The 19,591-nt window shown below is 38.7% G+C and overlaps 1 protein-coding gene across 4 annotated transcripts; it reads right to left on the bottom strand.

Annotated features, from left to right (window-relative positions):
• Nucleotides 1-264: 264 nt before the first annotated feature.
• On the bottom strand, nucleotides 265-17,226 carry LOC101168442 (kinesin-like protein KIF23). 4 transcript variants are annotated; one of them, XM_023952972.2, is made up of 23 exons: nucleotides 17,075-17,226; nucleotides 16,515-16,581; nucleotides 15,521-15,649; nucleotides 14,805-14,910; nucleotides 14,401-14,537; nucleotides 12,586-12,698; nucleotides 12,314-12,484; nucleotides 11,578-11,690; nucleotides 11,209-11,330; nucleotides 10,221-10,323; nucleotides 10,056-10,135; nucleotides 9,854-9,973; nucleotides 8,869-9,028; nucleotides 8,370-8,531; nucleotides 8,106-8,272; nucleotides 7,831-8,004; nucleotides 6,393-6,590; nucleotides 5,885-6,184; nucleotides 3,068-3,301; nucleotides 2,835-2,923; nucleotides 1,080-1,140; nucleotides 901-935; nucleotides 265-815 (listed from the first exon to the last, which is right to left on the bottom strand). In XM_023952972.2, the coding sequence occupies exons 1-23, from the start codon at nucleotides 17,086-17,088 to the stop codon at nucleotides 800-802; spliced, it is 2,871 nt and encodes a 956-aa protein (XP_023808740.1). In that variant the 5' UTR covers nucleotides 17,089-17,226; the 3' UTR covers nucleotides 265-799. The 4 variants fall into 4 exon arrangements, with proteins under 4 accessions (XP_023808740.1, XP_023808747.1, XP_023808749.1 ...); XM_023952979.2 differs by lacking the exon at nucleotides 3,068-3,301; XM_023952981.2 differs by lacking the exon at nucleotides 5,885-6,184.
• Between the last annotated feature and the right edge of the window lie 2,365 nt (nucleotides 17,227-19,591).

The raw sequence follows: 19,591 nt of genomic DNA, 5'->3' as shown, positions 1-19,591 counted from the left end.
CAATTTGTTCCAACAAAATGTTAAGATGGTAATTTGTGGCTAAAAAATACTAATTTGAGGCAAAAAATATTAGTTTGAGGGAATAATTTGCCTTTTAAAACCTCTTTAAATGGGGATTTCTTAAAGCAAAAAAGGACTTCTATTGAATAAACAAATACCCTCAGATTTTAAATTCACTGCTTCTTTAAAAGCAACATAGGCTTAAAAAAAAGAAGCATTTATGAATTTCTTTGAATATTTTTATGAAGTCAAACATCAGCACAATTGGCGATTGAAATAATTTAATGGCACCAAAGGAAAAATAAAAAATTGGTATACCACACGTCTTTGGAGCCTCTGCCAGTTCAATATTTACATTCAAAAATGTTTTTGTTCATCACAAATATATATTGCCTACAACAAAGCTTTATGATGAAACTATTCATAGACAAAAACAGTTTATTCATCCCTGAAAGGCGTGTCATTAAAAAAAAAATGTAAAAAATAAAACAACAAAAAAACAACATATACACTGTGTGTGATACAATAAAGGTAAAAAGTGAGCAGGTTTGTCATGGAGTTTTCATGTACGAACATTTATCAAGTTCTTTTTTTTTTTTTTTTTAATTCCAGCATTCATAAAGCAGAAAGAAAGAGCAAAAAATACACTATAGTCTAGAGCTATAAGCAGTGATTATTATATCATTGCACCATAATTACTTCTAATACGATAACATACAAGTAAAACTGTAAATAGATGCAGCTCTGACCACTGATTGACGGACTGTTTGAAAACAGGAGTCCTCCAATCGCAGAGCTCCTAAGGTTTCCTGCGTCTGCAGATGAAGAAATTAAATATGAGAAACATTTCATTCTGCAAAACAAGGACCAACGGCACACAAGCGGAGACTTTTCACTCACTTTTGATACGCAAGACTTGTGCTGATTGCAGGAGGCTGATGAGAAGAAAAATAAAATATCAGGAATATTCTGTCAACTGTTATGTTTAAAAGCATGACAAATGTTTTATTTTCATGAATAGAACATCGTCAGAGACACGGTTTACATAAATGAGTCAATATTGTTGTATGAAAAGTTACTTTGTTTTCCAGGTCCTCAATTTGAGCAGGTCCCTCAGCAGATCCAGAGCGTCTCTTGCGACTAAAAAATGAAAAAAGATTTTATTAATTCTTGGAATAGAATAGAAGTCAGTTCTGTACAAAAGAGTTGTAGGGCCACAATAAAAAAAATAATTTCCAAGAAAAAGTTGTAAAATTATGACAAAAAAAGTCATAATTTTATAAGAATAAACTTGTAGGATTAAGTAAGGGAGTAACTATATTATGATAAAGTTATAGTTTCATAATTCATAAATTAAGGATTTACAATATCAAAGTCATAATTTTGTGAGGCAAAAGGCCGTTTAAAAAATATATAATTTTACAACTTTCCAGTTCTCTCCATTTCCTTCTGTTGCGTTTGTTTTTCTGTTTGTTTGCTCTTAAGCGAGTCGACCAGCTGAGGGGTGGAACAGCTGATGGAAAGGCGTTCATCTGGACAGCTGATTGTCAGGAGAAGCTGACGTGGATGAAAGAGGAAGACACGCTGCGTGAAGGGAGAGCTGATGTTGACTAGTAAAGACAATAAACTTATTAACCCTAACCAGTGGTCCTTCAATGGGTTGTGGTGTCCTGTTTTCCTTCAGTATCCTCTTCACTTATGTTTGATTGGTAACAATTGGGGGCTTGTCCGGGATTTGTTTGTTGATGTTGGTAAGTGTGTGCTGGTTTTTTCTATCTGTCTTTTCTCCCCGCCGTAGGCCTACAATTGCTTCAGCTTTTTCACAGCTTCCTCGGTTAGCGTTGGGGTGCACAGCTGAGTTGCTTAGTGGATCTTCCATGGGACACCCACTTGTTATTTTTCCTTTTTTATTGTTGGGGCGAAATCTGGGTGAAAATTTTCATTTCTCCGTTGGGGGGGGTAGGCGTACTGCAGTTCCTTTTCATGTTTTTGACTTTTTTTCTCTCATAATGTTAGGACTTTTATTTTATTTTTAATGATGGCTCTAATCCTTTGTTGTCGTTCTGACTCCAAATAAGAAGATTTATTCACTTTTGTACAGGAGCTCATATCTAAACAAATTCCAGATATTTAATATTATTTTTTAGCGTGTTCTAGCTATGAAAAATTCTTTAAGGATCACTAAACGTAAATTTCCATGAAAACATTTCGTGACAATAAAAGAATTTCTTGATGTTGAGCTTTAAAGCAAGTTTGGAAGAAAACCAAAAACTAGCTCATATTGCCATTGTACAGGTTATATATATGGTAATAAATCCATAACCTTCTACTCTACTTCTCAAACTAAGCCAAACATCAGAAGATCAAAGCATATGTCCTCTGCTTTTAATAAAACTAATTAAATTGATTGACTAAGTTACTACAAATAAAATCTCAATCATGGTGTTAAAGGGGCAGAGTTCCAAAAAAACAAACAAAAGGAAAATCATATGGACTCAATATGAACAAACATTTGGCTCATTTTTAATGTAAAAATTATTTGCATTTTCTACCTTAGTTTGCAAAAACTGTTTTCAAACCCAAAAGTTTGTTTTCAACATTGATAGATAATTTGATAGATAATGGAATCGTGTTTACAGGAAATGGAATGGTGAGCTGGAATCTAACTGATCCAGATGTTTGGCAGTGATGCCCGGCTTCAGAGCCGTTTTCCTGGAAAATCGACCACCATGTTGTCAAGCAGAAACGAGGCCAGTTTTTGTTTCATAACCACATATCATGGCTCAGCAAATGTTTAGCTTCAAAACCTCGTGTTGCCTTTTCTGGTGGTGTACCTGGGCGCCGTTGGACACTCCTGTTTTAATGTCTCGATGTCAGTGAACTGGACTGCTTGTCCTCCACCTCTGGTTTTAAAAACGTTGCCCTGTGAGACAAAATAGACAGTTTTGTCAAATATTATACACAAGGTAAAAAATGGTTAAAAGGGACACCCAAGAAAAATAATTAACAGCATTTTATCGAATTTCAAAAATCCATGCAGAGTTCAAATCAAAATGATTAGTTTTACCTTGATGAGTTTGGTTTCAATCTCCCCGTCAGAGGCAAGCTCTTGGTGTCTTAGCACATACTTGTGGCATTTCGACAGAGCTTTCTCGTTCGGGGTGGACACCTTGATTGAATTGGGAATGATTGGCTGCATTACAGTGTCTAGGTCCAAATTTGAAGACGGTTTGTGGTCTACCCATTTCTCCCCGCCTGCAGAGTGAGATCGCCTGTGCATTGGATGAACCGGAGGAACCGTCTGGTGACCCCAAAGTGAGAACACAAACCAGGACATTATTCACATGTGGCGCCATTTCAGTTGGTCAGCGTTAGTGTGGAAGGCGTGCGGGAAAACCCACTGGGGAGGGTTAGCTTGGGGTGAAAATAAGCGCAGTGCTGGTAGTCACTGAGATATGGAAATGTGTCTAAATACAAATACTTTGCTACAAATTGACGTCATATAGGAGATTTTCAAGAAGTCTCTTCACATGGAGACTTTATAGACTAGGACTGTCCAGTAATGCACTGTTATTATGGCCAAACACAGTTACTGACAACTAGCATGCAAAGGAGCACAGACACGTCAAAGAATGCAAACGACATGAAAGTTATTCCTATAAATAATAGTAGTAGGTTTAAGGGTTGTCATCTGGACTTAGTTCTTAAAGTTGGAAGACGTTTAACCTCTTATCCAAAAGGCTTTGTCAATTCTGAATTGACATGATTGACTATGATGGAATCAACCTGGATGAATGAGAGTCTTCATCGACTTATTCTTATAATCAAGAAAACCTTCCTAACAGCAGCTCCCAGACATAAATGCAGGTATAACTGTCAGATTATATTGTTATTTTTACACAAAGAAAATAAACTATTTATTGAGTGAGGAATATCTATAAAGAAATATGGAATGAAGCTTGAAAGTGCCTTGACATTATACACCAAGCAGACACTGGAAATAATGGTTTGTTAAAAGTCTCTCAAAAATTTCAACTTGCTCAATCTTGAGTTTAATAAATCTCTCATTAATCATTCTGGTTAAAGCAATTATAAAGAGCTATTAATAGGGGCGTAACGATTCATCGATTTCTATTTCTACGATCAAACCAGATCTATCTGTCTGAGGCAGAATCGAACCGACGTATATCATTAAAAAAATTTTCAAAATTAGATTAATTAAAAATCTAAATTGATATTGGAAAATACCATTTGGGTTGAGACATGGTAAGTTTATTTTACGATAAGATCCAACCACATCGATCTGTCTGGTTGTGAACAGATTTGCCATTAATTCTTGTTTACTTGTTTGTTTGTACACATATTTAAGTTACACTTACAGATCTTCCCAGAAATTCAAGGAATCTTGAAAACTTTACCTGCACTGTTTAGCACCAGGTATTTTTACCTCTGAGTCACACTGGTTGAAGCTTTGGCTAAAGATGTCATGGATTGATTTTGTGTCATTGAATGGGTCAAATCAGATTATTTAGAATGCAGCAATATCGATTATGAAATGGATCACAAATGATGACTATGAATCGAATCGTTAAAATGAATCGTTACACACCTAGTAATACCCCAAATGTCACAATCCCACTACTTGACTGCTCTAAGAGGTCATCATTATTATACAGTAGAGGCCAGACAATGGGTTAAAAAGGTAGTAACACTTTCAATGTAAATGTTTCAGTAAGCTACATGTATCTAGAGCAGGGGTCTGCAACCTGAGGCTCTGGAGTTCCATGCAGCTCCTTTATCTCTCTATTGTGAGTCTTTGAAGAAAGATTTGAAAAATTGTTAAATTTGTAGTTTTGGTTAATTTGTTTTAACCAATATTGCTTGGTCATAGTTTTATATACATGTCAGATAACTGAATAAAATGATGGTAAAATGTTTAATCTACTGTTAGAGTGGTTTATCATTAGAATAAGCTTATAACACATTCTGATCTTCAGCTGTTTCTGTTCAGGGCATAATTAATAGCATTTTCATGTAACCTATAGATTTTTTTAAGAGTTGGAAGGAATTCTACATATATGTTTTCATTTTTTATTGCAACATGAGAAAAGGGATGACTGTGCACCATATTGATAGAAAATGCCATGTTTGACTTGGTTTTCTTGTATTTTTTTTTAAATAAATGTGGTGGATCCTATTTTAAACAGGGTGTATTTTATTTTGAAAGGAACTTTTATGTGCTGCCGTCACAAATAATGTAATGAAAACACAACACTTTAAGAATTAAATTATTGTAAATATTTAAATAAATACAGTAATAAATAAGTGACTTAGTGGCCACAAAAACAATATAGTAAATATTCTAAACGGTAAAGTGGGACTTTCTGGCTCTCCCTGGGATTTGGTTTGAAGGAAAGCTCTTTTAGCGTTACAGGTAGCAGACCTGGGATCTAGGATCAGTCACCCTTAATTCAGTCGTGACCTTTAATCCAAACGTAATATGTTTCTATATATTTGTTAACATATGTGTTGGTATTTTTTATATATCTTCCTGAAATTACTTTAGATGAAAATGTTTGCTTTGTTTTGATTAAATGTGCCGAGCTGCTGCTGCTACATAAGGTGCTAGTATTTTTTTTAAATTAGGTCAGCTTTTGCAGTTTAAGAAGATGCTACTCATCTGTGAAAGGACAAGAACAAGCGGCTATAAGCACAAAGAAAGCCTTACAAAGCAAGCAGAGTGAAGGAAGGAGCACAATGAGACACAAACAAACACTGATCTACCACAGAACTCGTCCACTAAAAACATTACTGGTGCAGATCTAGAATGAAACTCATGATGCAAACTTGAATAGAACATCTACAGACTGGCGCACACACTAACCCTTGTGCCTGCCTCTATGTCTAATCCATAGACAATAGGGGTGGCAGGGGTGTCGGGGGCCCAGCGTTGGCCTCTCCTGCGACCCACACTGCTTGCGCTGTAGCATTGGGCAGGAGTCCTGCTGCTGCACTGGGGAGTCTCAGGCCTGCCTGAATCTAGGGGATACCTCTGCTCCCAGTCAGAGACACAGGAGGCAACTGAAGGAAAGGAGGAGGAGGTGGAGGGGGTGGATGCAGGGTAAGGCTCCTGAACTACTCTACATCTGGCTTGATTTTTGTGAGAAGGATTTTGGCTCGACTCCTGTGAAGTGATTGGGGAACAGGGCCAGTGATTGTTAGTTTCCAGATCGACATAAACACAAGATTAACAATCAGCAGAACACAAAAGTGCCCAGAAGATTATCACATTACATTATACCACAATTAGCTGCATGCAAACTTTGCACATTAAGAAAGAGGGACTGAGGGTGCACTGCTGAGATCTAAGGATCATGGGACGCATGGCTTACAGGGAGTGGTGACGGAGAAGCAGACCGCTTCTGCGCGTGGTTGCGATCTCTTTCTCTGGAGGGTCTCTCAGGCTTTTCCTGCCGCTCTGCTGGAGCGCCGCTGCTCTCGGTCACAATGGCTTTGAGCTGCTTCAGCTTTTCATCCTTTACCCACAGCTTATTCTGCAACTCCAGCTGCTTGGCGTTCACTCGCCTCTCCTATAAAGAAAGCATAAACCATATTTGCAGTGGTCTCCAATCCTGATCCTCTTGAACTACCGCCCTGCTCGTTTTGCAGCTAACCCTGCTTCAGTAATTATTGGTCACCTGGATCAGGTGTGTTCAGCCAATTAGAAACTGGGCTCTAGGGCTGCATGATATGAGGAAAACATGCGATATGCAATATTGGTGATTCATATTGCGATAACCATATAATTTGCGGTACATGAATAAAGAGCAAAAGCATCTTTCCAATTTCATTGCAACAGTTTAAAAATTATACTCCAAATGACCCTCGTCAACATATGAGGCAAACATCTAACATTATAGGGCTCCATCTGATCGGTCAACAACGTGAAGGGGTCCATCCGACTGGTCAATTGCATAAAGGGATTTATTTGATTCGTTAAATGCTTCAAGTTGCCATAAGATTGTTTTAACACATTTAAGGTAACCATTTATTGCAATTTTCGCTGTCTTTTGCGATATGCATATTGCACAGCTTGACACTGCGATAACGATAAATTTGCGGTATATTGTGCAGGCCTACAGACAAGCAGGGCGGTAGCTCCCACAGAACAGGATGGGAGACGTCGATTTAGACGTTAAATTTCAGCTAGTTTGAAGCAGCAGGCATTTGACGCACATTTAAGAACACGCTAAAAGCGGTTCCTTAGAACACACATTTTGCCCACGGTGTTCACACTGCACAAGAAGGGGTGCGCTTCATCTTTTTCTACTGTAGCGACCTGTAGCTTATTTCCCTGCTCTATTCCGATATACATAAGAATTGGTGTTACATGAACACAAAACGCAATACTAATTTCTCCTACATGATCCATTCTCAAAGTTGTCACTTCTGTAAATGGAAGAGGAAGCCATCCATACAACCTACAGAACCTGATTTGTCAAAGTTTAACCTGGTTTAACTTTCATTGTGCGTTCAAAGACCGCATGTTCTGTACATAGAGCCCGAGAACGGTCGTAAAAACCAGAGTAGTGATGCACGAGTTTTGAACGAGGAAGCCTGAAACACACTTTTACATAGACTTCTCATTGGAAGTGGTCGCTTGAACGCACGTTGCTGAGGATTTTATGAACGTAGCTTCAGAGAAATGATTTTGGCACCTCATAAATATTTTATTCCTCTATCACTGTCATGGCCACTGTGACTTTGTAAAAGGCTCAAACTTTACAAATGCTTTGAAATAGTGTTGCATGAGTGATCAGTTTTACGCACACACTCCTTCTCCCACTTGAGTTTGGTGTCAGTGACCACGCCTTGCATGCGCTGCTCCATGCGCCTCCTCTCTGCCAGCTCCCTCTGCAGCCTCTGCTCCCGGCTCTCCAGCTCCTGTTGAAGGGAGCGTTTATCCTGCTCGTACATCCCTGTCGTTTTCTGAAGGATATCGATCTAAGGAGAGAATCCCAAGTAAGAGTAAAGCAGAGAAATTCCAACCAAGCTAGAACAAATATTCTCGGAACTGTAAAGATTAGTTTGCATCTGTAGAGGACCTTGTATTCCAGCGTCTTAGATTTCTTTTCCAGCCGTTCGATCTCTGTCCTCTGGTTGAGAATGACTTTGTCTTTCTCGTTTAGCTTGCTTTGTTGGTCATGGAGGAAAGTCTCCTTTGCACCCAGCTGACTGTTAAACTGTTGCAGCATGGACTGCAGTGTATTGGCTGAAAAAAACAAAAGTTAAATGTTATCTATCTGTCCAGTTTATACACAAATAAAAGTGTCTTCAGGTACTTGTGGCAAAGAAAAACTGGTTTGTACCGGTTTGATTGAACTGCTCCTTCATCATTTGACGGATATGTTGCCGTCTTTCCAAGACTTCGATCAGGCGGGGAAGCATCTGATCATCGGTGGGATCCACCAGCTCGCACGGAGGCAGAGCTGGGAGGCTTTCTATGAGCTGGTTCAGCAAACCTGGGTCGTCTGTGTTTCCGAATGGTCATAGAAAAGAATAACAAAGTAAATACTGAGTCCATGTTCCTGTTACACCTCTGAACTCAACATTTACAGTACAGAACAAAAGTTTGGACTCTCCTTCCCATTCATTTGAATGAGAAGGTGTGTCCTAACTTTTGGTCTGTACTGTATGATCACAGCACAATTATTTCAGCCAAACTTCACCCAACCTAAACCTAACCTAAATCCTTTGAGCTGTGCATGTGACATTGTCCTAACATCCCTGACATGAACAGTCTGAGCTCAGCAGAACACTACGGGGGGGGGGGGGGGGGGGGGGGGGGGGGGGGGGGGGGGGGCATACCTGGATTAACTGGACCTCCCCTCTCTGCCAGCCGTCGGGACAGCTCATCTTTGAACGCCTGGTTTTTGTGTCTGCGCCCGGCTGGAAGGCTATAGATTGCTCGATCTACTGGCCGAGCCACCTCCACTTCTTGGGTCATTTCTGCAAAGCGCATCACCAGCTGCAACACAAACAATGACACCCAACTTGCAGCCAAACCAGACTAAGCATTTCTGCTCTGCTACGCTGGAGCGGCTCTTTTCTGATTGGAATGTAGGCAGTTTGATTGCTGGGGTTAACCGCGTAAAGGTGTCTTTAGGAAACACAGAATCAAAAAGGCTAGATAAAAACAGTTTTTACAGAATTCAAATTATGAACACAATTAAAAAGTGTAGCATGTATAGGTACATAAGTACAAAAATAATAACCCAAATAATTTTGAAAAACAGTGAGTTTTTCGTTACCTGCATGAAAAAAACAGAAGTAAAAATCCCTCAGAAAGCATTTACAGGTAAAACTCTTAAACCCTTTTCTGTTTTTTCATGAGTTCATATGGAACAGGTTTTTTCCCCCTCAGTTTTTTAAGGAATCATTTACACACCATGAAAAAGTTGAAGTTGAGTTTTGAAAAACATATTTAAATTACTTGAAATGATAGGAGTTACTTTAATCAGCTGTCAACATTTATTATTTTAAATTAAACCATGTCCACAAACATGTTTGAATGGGGCTCAAAAGAGCGATAAATAAATAAAAGAAACTACAGCTAAACGTCGTCTCTGTAATGGATTTATAATCAAAGTTATACAAACAAAAGTATATGTTAGATATGGAAAAAGATTTTAGAATTTGATAACTTTAGGACAGCAGGAACTCTTATCAAACAAATCAAATGTGAATCATCAGAGAGAATCAAAAATAATTAACCGGCAAATATGAAATAATAAAATAAGACCTTTTCATAATAGATGGCTGATAGATGTTTAACAAAAGTATTTTGTCTCACCGCAGATTCTTCATAGTCATCTGCATTTGGGTTGACGCACACAATCATCCTGACTTTTCCCTCCCCATCAAAGTAGTTTTTAAACAGATGTGTGACTTTAGAGTCTCTGTATGGAACCATCTGAAAAAAAAAAAAAAAAAAAGTTTTGTTGAGATCATCTTCATGGAAAATGAAGGTGGAACATTTAATAATTAATATGAACCTTGTTAGTTCCACACATCTGGTTCTCACGCAGGACCTCCATACATGTGCGCAGCGTCATTAGGGACTGATTAATGTTACCTGTAAACAACACATAAATAAATCTGTTTGAAATACCACATAAGTAGATAATATGTGAGGCCAAGCCAAAAACAGGTGAACCAACCTGCTTCACGGAGACGGCTCCCCTCTGCTCTGGTTCTGCTGGTGCGTTCACTGCCCGCCAGGTCAACCAGACACAGCTGACTCACGTTCACCTGGTTTTTGTCCTGTTTAAACAGACAACTGTCAGGCCTTTTTATGTTTATATTTTTACAGATCAACTGTTGTCATTTAGATTTAGCCAGCAAAGTATTTGTGAAATATTTTATAATGACATAACAAAACTTTTACCTATTTTATCTAGCTGTAAATTTAAATCGACTTCTGTGCAACACTTTTTAATACAACAATTTCATTTAAACCGTTTAAATTAATTATATTTGAATATTGCGTCCATCTAGAGTTAATAAATGTAATTTGAAGGCTTCATAACACCACGAATCAAATGGAAGATGTTACTTGCTAAAGAACCGTGCTTCGTGTTTAGTTTAGAAAACATCTATAAATGCAGAAAATAACGTCAAAACGAAACAACACGAAGGTAAAATAATAAAACATTCTTAAGAATAATAGAAAAGGCCTCATTACTGGTATATAAATTTATTAATAAATGAATAATCACAAAAAATTGAAGAGTTTGAGGCACATTTAGTAAACAATAATTTGTTTAATTAGGATTTCCACTTGAGTTATTTTTCATTTTAAAGTAATTTTTTGTAAAGTTTTTGATTTTCCAACTTATTGCTATAAGCCTGTTAGCACAATGGATAAAAATAATTCTTAGCCCTAAAGAAAATTATATTTCAATGAAAAAATAAAAATTATTTTGCCTTGATGTGCCAAACAAATGAAGATACAACTTGTACAGTATTGTTTTTGTTTAAATATATTTAAGGCATTTTAGGATGTTCTCAATCAAATCAAATCAAGCTTTATTTACATAAATAAAAAAAGCACTATTCATGCTCGGAGCTGTTTAAAGCGCTTGAATTTTTAAGCCCGACATGTTATTAAATAAATAAACAATATTCATACTGAAGCACGCATTTCACCTGCAGTATATGATCTCCATCAGCATCAAGTGGTGCTTGAACCAACTTGACGGTGAACACGCTGTGAGAGCGGCTGGATTCCCGGTTAAGCTGAGTGTTTGCGATCCGTCTCTTCTTTTGTCCTGGTAAAACATCCCAGGAGAACAGTAGAGTTACGTTCACATCACAACAGCTCGTTTAGGAACTTTTGCTTGATTTTACAGCAGCATCTGAAAGCTCAAAGGTCTTATTTTAAAGTCTAGCAGATGTTTAGTGTTTTGAGTATTTTAGTTTTCATTAAAAAAAAGTTACAAAAGCTATAAAACCACAGCGTAAACACTTTTTAAAAGTTTTTTATTTCAAAAATAAAAAGGAGAATAAAAGACCAACCTTTCCAAAAGATTTCAAAAGCCTCTTCTGTAGATTTCACTTCAACTTCTGTGCAGCCGGCAACATACATGTTATGGTTCTGATCTTCACGGAGAACCTTGGACTGAGGTGGTCTAAAAAAAAAAAAAACACACACTTATGAGGAAACAGCACAAATTGCAGCAAAGGTTTACTGGCTTAGTGATAAAAGCACTTAAAGCTAAATGAAGCATTAGTACAGGTAAAACGAGATCTGGGGGGGGGGGGGGGGGGGGGGGGGGGTCATACAGTACATGCACGCTGGGTTTGAACAGAAACAACTCATGAGCCATTCAGGGACATCACTTTGTTTTCATCTTCATGTTACAGAGCACAGCCAACAAGATGTCTCAAAGCTGGGTATGCAGCACCATTATCATTAACAAGTTCAGCGTTGCTGGGATGGAACAAGACTATTGACTCGTACCAAACAGCAGGAACAGCCAAGACGAGGCTGTGAATAAACACAAGGTCTAATGCTATTTCACTGGGGACATACGTGAACTCTTTGTTGCGTATTGGCGTGCCTCCATCAAGCCACCTACCAAAAGTTGACAACTCGTCAACAAAATGTAGACTTACTGTGTCACAACAACTGTAATACACAGCTTTTATCAAACTGCACACATCAACCATCACAAGCATGATATTTCCTAAAACAAATCTCGTGCAAATAACCTTTCAAACTGACACAAAAAAAAGCATGCACTTGTCCTACTTTGGTCTTATTGGATCAAAAGGAGCATCTTCAAGAAGATCATAGATGTAGTTGTTGTAGATCTCGATGTAGGACACAAATACGCTGAAACAGCAGTCTTCGTCCACACTCTCAGATTTGCATGCCTCATCTGGACTGATCATATCTGCAAACTCTGGGTCAGCCTTTTGCCTGAAAAAGCAAAAGTCTTATCAACTTTCTGAATCCGTTTCAACTGTTTTAACTAAAACACATTTAGATTGTAAAAGGAGAAAAGCATGGTTCATTTGTACCTGGATGATGGCGTTTTGGGCACCGACTGCTGACTATCACGCTTCTGTCGCTCAAGGAGAGCATCAACTTGACTCTGGATTTCCATTCCATTTTTGTCATCTGGCTTGAAGACCTGATGAAAATTTGAAGCAAATTGCAGAAGTCACAAATGTACCTAAACATGTAAAAGACAGGTAGACAAATTCCTGAGGTGGATCAACACCCGCAAGGCGACAGGTCCGGACAACATTCCTGGACGAGAACTAAGAGCATGTGCTAACGAGCTGAAAGACGTTATCACCTCGATATTCAACCTCTCCGTCAGCCAGAGAGCCGTCCCCTCCTGCTTCAAGACCACAACCATTGTTCCCCTCCCCAAGAAGAGCCCTCCCACCTGCCTGAATGACCACAGACCAGTAGCACTCACTCCGATCATTATGAAGTGCTTTGAGAGAGTGATGCTGACCCACATTCAGAGGAGCATCCCAGACACACTAGACCCCCTGCAGTACGCATACAGGCCCAACAAGTCCACCTCGGATGCCTTTGCCGCAGCACTGTACACCTCCCTCTCACACCTGGAGAATACAGACTCCTACATCAGGATGCTCTTTATTGACTACAGTTCTGCATTCAACATGGTCGTTCCCCACAAACTGTTCTCCCTTGGAATACACCCCCATCATCTGTGACTAGCTCCTGGACTTTCTGACTGGCAGGCCTCAGTCTGTCAGAATAGGGAACAGGACTTCAGCCAGCATCATCACAGACATAGGCACACCACAGGGTTGTGTTCTCAGCCCCATCCTCTACACCCTGTTCACCCATGACTGTGTGGCCTCTCATAAGGGCAATATCATCCTGAAGTTTGCTGACGACACCGCTGTGATAGGACGCATCACTGGCGGGGACAAAGCAGCCTTCAGGAGGGAGGTGGCCAGTCTGGTGACATGGTGTGAGGACAACAACCTCACCCTCAACACAGACAAGACAAAGGAGATGATAGTGGACATGAGGAAAGAGAGAAGGAACCCTCATCAGCCGCTTCTTATCCAGGATCTGGAAGTGGAGAGGATGAGCAGCTTTAAATATCTGGGGGTCCACCTCAGCCAGGACCTCACCTGGACACTAAATACGTCACAGCTGGTGAAGAAAGCTCATCAGCGGCTGTACTTTCTGAGGAGGCTGAGGAGGTTCGGCATGTCCCCAAAGATCCTCAGCAACTTCTACAGCTGCATGGTTGAGTCCATTCTGACCAAATGCATCACAGTCTGGTACAGCAGCTCTTCTGCCATGGACCGCAAACGCCTGCAGAGAGTGGTGAAGACTGCGTCCAAGATCATCAGGACTCCTCTCCCCTCGCTGCAGAGCATCTACAAACGCAGGGTCTGCAGGAGAGCTGCCTCCATCATCAAGGACCCCACCCACCCGCAACGAGGACTGTTCACTCTCCTCCCCTCAGGACGGAGGTACAGGAGTGTTAAGTGCAGGACCACCAGACTCAAGAACTCTTTCTTTCCCTCTGCCATCAGACTCCTTAACAGCTGACAGGAGTCTGAAACAACAAACTGCACCTTTGCACATCCTCATTGTTCGCTACTGTTATCATCACTTTTGCACATTTGCACTTTAAGAATTGCCACTCGACATCTTGTGTTTTTGTGTGTATGTTGTGTGTGAATTGTTTCTGTTTCCTCGATACTTTTTGGCATTCAGAGCAGACAGCAAAGAAAAAATTTCATTGTGCAGGGAAACCCGTTTCTTTACTGTGCATATGATAATAAACCCTTTGAATCCTGAATGATGAATTTAGAAAAAACGGATGCAGGTCTTACATATCTTTTGGCCTGAAAAGGGCCGATGCTGTTGAAGAGCATGTCCAAAGAACGCGGGAGAAGGCCGCCTTCTCCTGGAGAGCCCGTCATGGTGAAGGTTTTACCACTTCCAGTGACGCCATATGTAAACAACAAACCTGTGGATTTTGTTTAAATTTAACTGAATTTTTCTGAAATATTTAAGTTACAGACATCCTGTTATCTTTCTCTGGACAAAATGTTATTTATACAACACCTAAACTCTACTGACTACAACTAGTGCTGCTTCCTTTCCATTAAAAAGGGCAGGTTTACCTGCCAATGGCTCAGTTTTCCAATCTGACAAACAACTTAATATTTACGATACACATCTGTTTTTAAGCACAAAAACTATCAAATATAAGGCTTAAAAGTCTTAAACTCACCATTTTTACAGTGAATGAGGTCGTTTACCAACGGCTTAGCAACATCCTGAAAGAGCTCCATTTGGGTTGTATTAACTCCAAACACTTTTTTAAAAGAGTATTGTGTCTGGAAAAGAAGTACAGAAAAATACAAATGGATTTCATGTTTTTACTTTGCCTCTGCACCATATCTATAACCAATGTTGATTGTGAGCAGAAGGAGGTAAGCAGTGGCTAAAATAGAGTCAGGCCCTTTTAGAACTACAATGTTCTAATAATGTTCCCTTTGGATTATTTTGATGTGGAAAAACAACAGTGGGCTGAACTTGGGAAGCTAAAATGTGAATGGATTTGTCATTACGGTAATTCTTGTTTACTTGTTTTGTTTGTACACATATTTAATTTACACTTTATTTTCCCAGAAATCTGGAAAACTTCAACTGCTCTGTTCAGTACCAGGTATTTATCTCTGAATCACACTGGTTGAAGTTTTGGTTAAAAATGTCCTGGATCCACATTAGGTTAGTGAATAATCAACCACAAATTATGATTTGAATCGAATCATTAAAATAAATTGTTACATCCTCAATGAATATTTCCCAATCCACAAATTTAACTCATTCAATAAGACAGCAAACGTTTAACAATACCTTTGCAGTATTGAAATCAAAATAAAATAGGGATTTGATGACAATTAGTGTCATGTTTCACAAAACTTTTGATGGTGATGCTCTTACCTCTTTATATTCTCCATTGCGGTTGGCTTTGAGTCCATCGGGGGCGTGCAGCTGAATAGTCGTGCTGCTGATCATCTCAATACAGCATTCCTCATCTTCTGAAATGAGTGGACGAATCCGACAATAAACCTGTAGACAGCAAGGTCCAAATTAGTTTTAGGCAAATGAAAACATACTTATCGGTGTGAAACTTTCTGATTTAAAGCCCCAAGTCAATCATCTTTTGATCTATTTTCAAATCATTCCCAGTGGTCTTTTATTTATAATTAAGCAATTTACTAGCAAAAATTAAAAACTTTAAAATAAAAAACTCTCATTTTCTAAGACATAGTTTCTACTGAGCAACAGAAGCTCATCAGAAATTTGCCTCTGACTTTGTGCGAGCTAATAGCCCCTCACAACTCCAACCTAATATTAGCAATGCAACAGAAATGGCGAGCAATATTGGAACTTCCCAACCGTACAGTTTTGAGCCGGATGCCAGCTGGAACGAGGAAAACAAAGACATTTGTGGATCTATTTGCCTACAAGTGAATGTAACAGAATAGAGCAGAGCAGAGCAGGGTGGCCCACCCATTGTAGCTTCTACGTCACAGCTACAAGCTTCATAAAATTGTTTTTTTTTTCTTTGTTTGTCCCTGATTTACAATGATTTGAATAAAGAAATACTCAGAAATGCAGTTTTATCTTACGTTTCTTGATATATGTCCTCCATCATGAGAAAAATGCTACAAGAACATGTTAAAAACACAATTTTCATCAGTACTAGAGTTGTAATTCCATGCAATGATCAATTAGTTTAATATTAAACTTGACTTTCTGTTTAGAAAAAAAAAATCTGACAAGTTCAAGAAACTGCATACTTTTTGGGGATGCAAACACATTAAAATCCAAATAAAGTGTAATTTTTAAATTTGTCAGTTGAATTTACATTTGTCAATGTCAGTGGTTCCACGTCATTCAAGTGTGAGAATGACTCGAGCAAAAGACTTACTCCAACAGGGTCTCTTTCTGTGTTTGATGGCTTCTTTTGGCCGGGCCTCCGGGGAGTCCTCCCTTTGCTGCGACACACAGTGATGATACAGTCAACATTAGGTGTATGGAAATCCACATCTTTTTGACGAGTCTAAAGTCAGATACATCAATTCAACATTTCTTTTCTTACTCGTCATTAACTATGAGTGCTAAACCTTTAGCTAAGTTGCTAATGGCTAGCTCATGTGACATTTTTCCGTCAAAATAAACTCCAATAACAGCAAATAGACGTTCACGTCACAGACAGCTTGGTTACCATTTGAGTAGCGTGTATTTTCACATTTATTAGACAGTTTAGGAGGTGAGTTTATTGAGTTCACAAAGTTTTTAGGGCGAGAAAAGTCAATTGCTAAACAAACAACAGCGTAAGCTAACGTTCTTCTGTTCCCTTCCGGACTTCCAGGAATCACATATTCAAAGTTTATTTCGATAAACAAATATAAAAGTCGGCGTAAGAAATAAACAGTTAAAATGCCAGTAACGTCTTTCGTAGCTATGATCAAGTGGAGTGACACTGACCTTGTTTTCTGCATTGTTTATGTTACCGGTGCACTCTCAACTGCTCCACAGAGACGCCTCTTCTCGATTTGAAAATTCCCTCTTGTGAATCGTTGCTGCGTCACAAAAGTTATTCGACCAATCACGATAGAAGGTGAGTCAGCGGAAGTCCCGCCTTCATTTCCGGTTCACCTAGTCCATTCAAACCCATCTGTAAAACAGTTTTATGAAGGGATAAAACGGGTCTAGTCCTGTTTTAAAATGTTCACAAAGTTTTTTTTCTTACGTATTTAGAACAAGAAAAAAATGGTTTCAATTATTTTATAGCAATAGTGTAATTTAGGCTGACGTGCAGATTGTGCAGATAATTCTGTGGACAAATCCAATTTGTTTCTGCGGCGGTTTGTCACATTCTGTTACATGCTCTGTTACTCTATATTTTTTGCAGGCCTACATCCACACAGTTTTATTTCATACTACCAGAATGGGCTAATCAAATCATTTGAAAATTTGAATGAATTATATTAACTCAATATTCTACAAATATTATCAACCACATCAATAATGTGCGTAAAAACAAAATATATGCAGGTCTAGTTCAAAACCTAACAAACACCATATATTGAAATTTATTACATTTAGTTCTAATTTCACATATTTATAGAAAAGTTAAAAGGGAGGTAAAACTCAAATTATCTGCTTAACTGGCCTTATTTTTTTCTTGCAATAATGTAACAGTTTTTAATAAAACCTTGTTTTATTGTTTTCAAAAAAAAAAAAATTTTAGTTGGACCTTTAACATTATTTGTCATCAGTGACTAAAACTGTCTTTATCAAATTTACATTTATTTATGGTTTTTTTTTTTTTTTTTTGGGGGGGGGGGATGCTCATTAACCTTATTAAAAGGAAACTCAATCTACTGTGTCTTTGAACACGGAGAATCAATACATGGGGTTTCCTTTGTGTTTTACATGTAACATCAGTTTTAAATGTGACCTCATTTGTTGTTACCTCTTCTAAAAGAATTCACATAGTTGTAATGAATTAATTTGTTTTCCAAAGGTTCAGCTAAGGTGTTTGTTTGGCTCACACTTGTTTAAGTCCATTGAAGTTGCTGATATTGAGTTTATTGGTAATGTCTAGGCAGAGAAGTTGCTGACTTAACAAGGAGAATGCTGTGAGATATTCTGTATGTGTGGAATAACAGGTAAAATTTGGAAATTCAGAAGACAGCACTAGATTGCATATTTGCCAGAAGGGGTGTAGCTGTCGGAGAAATTCTAAACCTGTGACTTAGACAGTAAACTTGTTATATTTCCTGTGGTGTTCAATATTAGAGTGTGTGTGAATTATAGATTTAACAGTTAAAAATCAATGAAAAGGTGTGACGCCAAGAACAGCGGACAGCGGTGCACTTAGCCAAAGCCAGAACTGTAATATTTGTGAGATGCACCTATTGGGGAATTATAGGTTCTGGGTTTCTGCATTCACAACTCATAGGAGCTGTTTCATTCTGTAACCTCAATGCAAAAGTATATTTTGTTATGAAAACATAAAGGATCAAATTATAAGTGTCTATTATAGTGGTTGGTTATTCCTGTGTGCTGAATAATCACTACTTTTATACTGCACCATGTTATCTCCTGCTAACATAATTATTACAATTGAGCTGCACATTGTTGGGAAATCCAATGCGTGCAGGCAAACATTGTATTGCCGCTGTTTTAAACATATCAAAAACTACAAAAACACAAATCGAACAAAAACGAAAGAGTGACTAAAAAGTAATACCATCAATTACAAACATTATTGACTATAGTCCGGGTTCATTCTTACATTGACAATCTGTGTAAAAGCCATCATATCCAAAACAGTTTTAAGAAAAGGATCTCTGCTTTGATCGACTTGCTTTAGTTTACACCAAAGCCTAGCATTTTTTTTCCCTTCTGCCTTGCATCAGCGGGTGCACATTGGGGCAGTTGTTAGCGATGTCGCCTTATTTTCCTCATGCATGTGCGGGTTTTCTCCAGGCACCATGGCTTCTTCCCACAGTCCAGACCAGAGACATGCTTCTGAGGTTATTTAGTGACCATAAATTGCCCCTAGCTGTGAATGTGTGGCCCTGCAACAGACTGATGACCTGTTTAGGGTATAACACTACATTTGGCCAACGGTATCTGGGATAGGCTCCAGCAGCCCTGTGACCCCAAAGAGGATTCAACAGGTTCAGAAAACGGATGGAGAGATGGATGCCCTGCATGATTGCATAAGAAAAGTCTTTCCATAACATTGTCACATTTCTTTTAGGATGCTTTCAGGGGGCAGTAGAGTAATACTGTGATGAGCACTACTACTTGGTAAGGTGACTGATGCCCTGCCACCTCTACAACAGGTTTCTGCCTCCCATCCATGTTGTCATTCCTCCGTTAAGGTCAATCCTGCAGAGAAAACCTCCTAGTCTCATAGTTGAGTCCCTCCAGCTGTAGTTTTACAGCCACCCTCAGTTATCTGAGGATACTTTTTTTATGTTACAACAC

This window comes from Oryzias latipes, chromosome 3 (genome assembly GCF_053564925.1).
Source record: "Oryzias latipes strain Hd-rR chromosome 3, Olatipes_Hd-rR_3.1".
NCBI classification, from domain to species: Eukaryota; Metazoa; Chordata; class Actinopteri; order Beloniformes; family Adrianichthyidae; genus Oryzias; species Oryzias latipes.
Note: the sequence above shows the minus strand (reverse complement) of the source record. Positions and strands in the feature narration are given on the sequence as shown.

Coding starts and splice junctions, on each gene's coding strand:
- LOC101168442 (XM_023952972.2), bottom strand. Junction 8,005..8,105: donor CTAAGACGCTGGAATACAAG/GTCCTCTACAGA, acceptor TTCTCTCCTTAG/ATCGATATCCTTCAGAAAAC. Junction 6,591..7,830: donor TCAAGTGGGAGAAGGAGTGT/GTGCGTAAAACT, acceptor CTTTCTTTATAG/GAGAGGCGAGTGAACGCCAA.